This window comes from Centruroides sculpturatus, unplaced genomic scaffold (assembly GCF_000671375.1).
Source record: "Centruroides sculpturatus isolate CEXI.00-Female unplaced genomic scaffold, Cexi_2.0 scaffold20, whole genome shotgun sequence".
Taxonomy (NCBI): domain Eukaryota; kingdom Metazoa; phylum Arthropoda; class Arachnida; order Scorpiones; family Buthidae; genus Centruroides; species Centruroides sculpturatus.
In genome coordinates this window covers 1,086,415-1,093,746 of record NW_019384333.1, presented here as the reverse complement: position 1 = coordinate 1,093,746, position 7,332 = coordinate 1,086,415, and the positions used below count along the sequence as shown (strand labels likewise).

The 7,332-nt window shown below is 33.0% G+C and overlaps 1 protein-coding gene across 1 annotated transcript in view; it reads right to left on the bottom strand.

The window, feature by feature from the left end:
- LOC111631011 (crooked neck-like protein 1) overlaps window positions 1–5,439 on the bottom strand; it is a 20,340-nt gene extending 14,901 nt beyond the window's left edge. Inside the window, exons 1-4 of the mRNA XM_023375201.1 lie at window positions 5,348–5,439; window positions 1,625–1,714; window positions 1,479–1,541; window positions 1,311–1,402 (exon numbers count right to left, since the gene is read on the bottom strand). Coding sequence (XP_023230969.1) covers window positions 1,311–1,402; window positions 1,479–1,541; window positions 1,625–1,714; window positions 5,348–5,407 — 305 coding nt within the window. The 5' untranslated portion in view covers window positions 5,408–5,439. The remainder of the gene's footprint in view (window positions 1–1,310; window positions 1,403–1,478; window positions 1,542–1,624; window positions 1,715–5,347) is intronic.
- Between the last annotated feature and the right edge of the window lie 1,893 nt (window positions 5,440–7,332).

Here is a 7,332-nt window from a genome sequence, read left to right as displayed (position 1 = left end):
GGCTCCGCTGTTCAATGATGCGCAAACACAATACATAGATATTACATGAACTAACAAGTAGAGACTTGTAAAACATAGGTAATAATATGCAGCAAAAAACCTCAAAATTTCTCTCTTAGGTGAGTCTTCAAGATGCAACTTTTCGTATAATAAATAATAGAAAGAAAACCTGACATGGTAAATTATTATTGAAATGCGAGATTTCCCGGGAAAATAAAATTTCCCGGGATTTTTCTCGTAGGAAATAAACGGCGAGAATCCCGGGAAAGAAACCCTACCTGAATCAAAACAAAAATGTTTATTATTAAATTAAATTCCAGAAGTATACTTCAAGAATTTAACTTAATACCTTAACTTAATGACTTAATATTAACTTAGTACCTGCTTTTGAATACTACCAGACTGTTTCAACCAACTGTGACTTTTCTCTAGAGTCCACTGCATTAATACCATACTATTAGTGTGATATAGGCTAACTAAATTGAAATGTTCCTCAAACAGATTCTCAGACATAAAAGTGGATCCCACATAGAAAAATTCATTATTCCCTTTGTTTAATTTAGATTTCTCTGTTAGTGTTTGCCATCTTGAAATCTTTTAGCTCTCTTAAAATATTCAAAATGCAAAGACTTGATTTCTCAATTAGTGTATTCAAATTCCTAGTTTTTTAACATCCTGCACCAGCTCTTTCTGTTTTAATCACCTATATGATAGAGAATAACCTAATAATTGCAATTTGGATATTATATTTTTTTGTTAAAGGTTTTATCATACCTGCTATAGTTTTACGAGCAACTATGCAATGCTTTCTTAAGACTCTGTCCTATTTCAATATTAGATTGTTCCTTATGTTTATCTACTTGGTATAGACAGGTTTTAACTAATCCTAGCATAACATTCTGCAGGACACCATGTATACGGGCAGTTTAAAGAAGTATTGTATATATTATAAACTATCTGGATATTTTAAAATAAAATATGTAAACTCAAAAAATTTACAAAATTTGAAATTCATATTATTTTTGCAAAACCAAATTTTAATAAAATACTGCTTAACTGCAGGGATATGTTTCAAGAAATATGTCATTAAGTTAACATCATAAGGTGTACTTAGACAAATCTTACATCATATAGTCTACTACTCATATAGGCTGTATGTAACACAATGATAAGTATTTATGTATCTTAACACAGAAAAGGTGTGGGCGACTATGAATTTTACAGCTCCATTATCATCTTAAGGTACCTCTGTCATAGGTGCAGCCCATCGCTAAGTGACACATACCCGTATTTTGTATTAAAAAATTTACCTATCGACTTTCTTTTGGCTTTCTTCCCACTGAGCATATTTAATCCAATTACTTATTACCATACGATTTTTACGTATATTATCTTCAAAAGTCTGCAAAATAAATTTCGCTATTATTGATAAATTTATTACATTAAAATAATATATTTAAATAATAATGCATTTGAACCTTTCTCTTACGAAGCTGGTAGTCGGCAAGTTCTTCGGGATCGGATATTTTTTGCTTGGGAGGCTATTTTAAAAAAATTTTTACATAGATTTATACAAATATATAATCGTGTATTGTTTGTATTTACAATAATATTATAAACTTACCGGTGGCAATATCTCGAGGTCTCTTTCTTTCGCTTCTCTCAACAGCTGTTCTGCAGTAATTTGAATTTCGGCAGGTGTTTTATTTTTCACCTAAAAAAAATAAATATTTATCATTAAAAATTATATAAAATTCTTCAAAATATATCTTAATTAATAATAAAATAGTATTGCTGCATTTTTTAATTTTAATTTGCTAATTAATGGAAAACTGTACATAGTAAAATAAATTATTTGTTTAAAAAATATGCCAAAATTAAGTAAGCTAGTTACAGGCATTTGCCACTTAACGTCGGTAATCCATTCTCAAAAATCAGACATTCTGCAGAAAAAACATTAATTTGAATGGAAACAAATGCAATGCTTTACACTGTCAACTCAAAACTCCCAACTAATTTTACATAATATAATAGTTTGTTATATATGCAGTATGTGAGCAATATATTACAGTAGGATATACAATGCTTAAAACATTGCTTTCAATTAAAATGATTGTTAAACAGTTGCTTTGTACACAATAACATGTACATCTGCATGCAGTACTGTACACATTTCATTATGATATGACACAGCAATAAAGAAATTTGTTGGAAAAAAATGCAGCTGAAAATTGAGTACCTTTCGGTTCTTACTTTTTTCCAGATCATAGTCGAAACAAACATTTTCAGCCACTTAAGTGGCACTCCTCAGTAAAAATAGCTCATTTCAATAAGCTATTTATATTCAGGGGTAGGTACCACATAAGCAGATAAAATTCTCAAAAAAATAACTAAATAAATTCTTAAAAATGTTTCTTACACTTCTGTAAATTGGGAAATTGATTGACTACTATTAGTGATATCACAGACACATTTAGATTTTCCATTATGTGAGGTGTTAGTTTGATATGCTGTGAGTACAGTGATACCTCGACTTATGCTACCCCAACTTACGCGAACTCGGAGTTACGCAATTTTCAAATCTCGTCGATTCGTCTTTTGTTTGAGTGCCACGCACTCTTGATTACTCACACCCCCCACACTATTGTTTGGCTTACATGTTCGGACGTGTCGCGCGGAATTGACACATAGCTACAATTTATTTTGTGTTATTTATTTCTGTGTTTGTTATATCTATGGAGACTTGAGAGACTCTATATGGTGATTTCTTGTAACCATGAAGGAATCAAATGACGAGATAAGATTAACGAGAACATTTATTAGCTTACATACATCCGACTTGGATTTTACACAAATTGCGAAATTATACCCCGACTTACGCGGTTATTGCAAACCAATATGCAATAACAAATTCAAATTTAAAGCGGTTTGAACATTTGGTTAAAAAATATTTATAACAATGTCTGAAATGTTAACAATTTAATACACCTAAGTACTCAATGAAGACTAAATGTAGTTGAAAACAAAAAATCGCATCAAAAATAGTACAGTAGAAGTCATTCTTCAGGTTGTCTTAATGTTCTCCCTCTCCCCTACAGGAATTTCCAAAAATCCCTTCTTAGTGTGCGTTTTCATGGTGTACCCTACTAAAACGTAATTAAAAACAAAAAATTGCATCTAAAACATTACAGTAGAAGCCGTTCTTCAGGTTAAGCCTTAATCCTCTCCCTCTCCCTCTCCCCCTGTAGGGGAATTTCGAAAAATCCCTTCTTAGTGTGCATTTTCATGACGTACCCTAACTGTGTACAAAAATTCACCTCTTTAGGTTCAGTGGTTTGCTCTGGGTGATGATGAATCAGTCAATCACTCAGTCAGGACAAGTAACTTTATATACAATATTTAGATTTCTAACAATATGCAATTTTTTAATGAATATTTATGTAATGATTTGAATTTTTTATAGGATGGCATAACTGATAACACATCTGCATGGTAAGCGTCAGTTGCGGGTTCGAGTCCTACTCTGGGCAGGAAATGAAGCTGAAACATTGCAAAATAAATAATTTTTGATATTTATAAGCAATCAGTTTCATTTCTTAATTCTTCAGAGTTTGTAATCTTTTCTAATTCTCAGCTGTACACTATTCTTTCTGCTGCATATGATGTTTTTTTCTTGTGAAAATCATTAATTAATGTATAAGACCATAAATACTTATTTAAATACATTACAAGCAATACAAGTTTTTTCTATAAATAGAAAATCAAATCTTTTCAAATAAAGTTGAAACAGATGAATTAAAATGTTTAGAAAACCATATGTATGGTAGAAGTTTGTACTTAAGTTAGTGTTTAAGTATTTCGTGTATATATACATGCATAAATGAATGATCCAAAGGTAACTTCTACCTGTATTATCGACAACTTGATTCTAAGCTTTAGTCTAATCTTTTAATATAATACCTATTCATAAGTACACTAAAATATTAAACTTTATAAACAATAGACAAAAATATCAGTAAAATGGAAAATTATTTTATAGTATTGTCATACTTGCTACAAAATTTCTTTTTTTATATGGGGTATAAGAAAAGGTTGGGTTAACTGCTATGTTTCCAAGGTGTGACAAGGACAAACTGTAAAGGCTTTTTTTTATTCTTCAATTATTTTGTGTATTTTTAAAAGCAGTAGTAATGCTTATTGTGAAATATTCTTTTATAGTCCAAGTTTCTTTCCAGTGGTGTAAGTAGCTCAGATTTTTCCTTAGTATTATGTCTGAGAAAATGGAATTTTAATACCAGAACACCTGCATATTAACATTCCATAAGACTTACAAGTCGGGCACTCAAATGCGGCAACGACTTCTTATGGTCAATATAGTAGATCCCCCTATAAGACGGGTTCCTATAATTACGATTGCTATAAGACGGTGAAAAAATTGTGGTGGTATCNATAATTACATTATAGCCAATCTTACCCGTTTTCACAGAATACAAGAATTAGGTCCCCCGTTTCCAGACTAATTAGAGACCTGGTCCCGATTCTATTTCTGAACATCTCCTGTTCACGTCCAGTCAAACGAACTATTTTCAACGTTTCTGGAATGTTTACAATCGTTCTATAATTGAACCAATATTCGAATTTTATGTTTGAATTCAAATTCGAACAAATTCGAACAAAACATTTGAAATAGAAAACCACTTTCAACCCCATATCTCCCGCACCCTTATAGCTATCGAGACGCAACCCGCATAGTGCACAAATGGAGACTTGGGGCTACTACCACATACAAACACCATTCACATGCGATGTGTAGTTTTGGCAGAAAAGTGAAATATAGGAACACACACGTCCATTTATATATATATAGATGTAATATTCTGTATTGTCTCAATTTTGTTTCCATACTATTCCCCGGTTGTGCCTAAGCAGTATTAGGATTGAACAACTTTGAACCAAAGAAAGGTTGAATGAATAAATGAATGATGAATGTATCTTCAATACTGTCATCACAATACAGTGCCAAACCAGTTAACTATATTATGAAGCACCCTGTGTTGTGGTTATAGCTAATCCAACAGTTAACACACAACAGTTGAAACAGATAAACATTCACATAAAATGATTAAAGGGAATCAATCACGAGCATCAAAATTTATGCTATTTAAATAATATTTTCTGTAATTTTAATCAAATTGACCTACAATTTATCTCCTTTTAGTTAAGGTTACAGAATAATTACAAAATTACAGAATTATTTGATGTTAATTCCGTAACACGTTCTGTAATTATTATTACAGTAAGTAGATCTTTCATATAAATATAAATCAAGTTTAAAATCGATCCTAACCTTTGCAACTTTGGGAATTTTTTGTGGCTTAGCCATGGTTGTCGAACTCGTGCTCGCCATATTTGAATCTTGCTTTCGCCAACTACAAAACGTTAAACGCCCTCTGGATTTATAAGGCTGTGATTCCTACAAAATTGATTCATAAAGAACGGAACGTATCTACTGTCTCATAGGGGGATCGACTGTACAGTTTCTACTTACGATAAGCTTACCCAAGCAAACAATGATCAACACAATGTAAATTGTTATACAAAACCAACTGTTTGGATGTAAAGTTTGTTTAATTAAAGTTATGGGAACACAATACTTGGGTGATCTGCCTAGGGGGAATGCCTTCCAGGAAGTCTTTTTAAGGGTAACTGGCCACTATTCAAATGTTACAGATGTGGAGAAAACCCAGAAAACTCCAAGAGGCCAACCCATCCTGGCCAGGCATGAACCCACAACTGAATTCCCAGTATTCAGGGAACAGAACCGATTGACCACTGGTGGGCCTTGGATGTAAAGAATAGCAATAGAAGAAAGCCTCACGGTGAAGCCACAGAACCAGTGTGTGAATGATTTGTATGCAGTCATAAAAACCCAACCAGGACGGCAGGCAAGAAACTAGGAAATGACAAGAGGACCATTAGGAATTGGTTGATGAGGACTTCTCGAACAAGGTATGGCAAGAAGTAAAATTTTGTCAGATCGAGTGACAACCACATACAAAACTCAAAGTGTTACTGCACACTTCATGACAAATTTCGATCTTGTAACTTCAATATTATTCAATATATATTTTGTTTGTTTCAATTTTAGTTTACCACATAATGTTACTGTAAATATTGTTTACTAGCTGCAAGGACCCACTTCGCTGGGTTTTTATTTGTTCGAACATTTGTATGTAATATAGTTTTTTTTTTATATATATATAAAAGACCGTTTTTCTAAGTAATCTAGAATCTAGCTGCAAGGACCCGCTTCGCTGGGTTTTTAAAAAATAACGATAGTGAAGATTAAGATAATTACATTATAGCCAATCTTACCCGTTTTCACAGAATACAAGAATTAGGTCCCCCGTTTCCAGACTAATTAGAGACCTGGTCCCGATTCTATTTCTGAACATCTCCTGTTCACGTCCAGTCAAACGAACTATTTTCAACGTTTCTGGAATGTTTACAATCGTTCTATAATTGAACCAATATTCGAATTTTATGTTTGAATTCAAATTCGAACAAATTCGAACAAAACATTTGAAATAGAAAACCACTTTCAACCCCATATCTCCCGCACCCTTATAGCTATCGAGACGCAACCCGCATAGTGCACAAATGGAGACTTGGGGCTACTACCACATACAAACACCATTCACATGCGATGTGTAGTTTTGGCTGAAAAGTGAAATATAGGAACACACACGTCCATTTTTATATATATACAGTAATACCCCAAACTTACGCGATAGGTGGGACCGAGCGATAACCGCGTAAGTCGGGGTATAATTTCTCAATGTGTGTAAAATCCAAATTGGATGTATGTAAGCTAATAAATATTCTCGTTAATCTTATCTCGTCTTTTGATTCGTTCATTTTTACAAGAAATCACCACATAGAACTCTCGAGTCTCCCTAGATATAACAAACACAGAAATAAATAACACAAAATAAATTGTAGATATGTGTCGATTCCGCGCGACACGTCCGAACATGTAAGTTGAACAATAGTGTGGAGGGAATAAGTAATCAAGAGTTGCTCAAACAAAATACGAATCGACGAGATTTGAAAATCGCGTAACTCCGGGTTCGCGTAAGTCGGGGTAGCGTAAGTCGAGGTATCACTGTACTAGCTGCAAGGACCCACTTCGCTGGGTTATTATTTGTATGTAATAGTTTTTTTTTATATATAAAAGACTGTTTTTCTAAGTAATCTAGAATCTAGCTGCAAGGACCCGCTTCGCTGGGCAAAAAGTAACGATAGTGAAGATTAAGATAATTACATTATAGC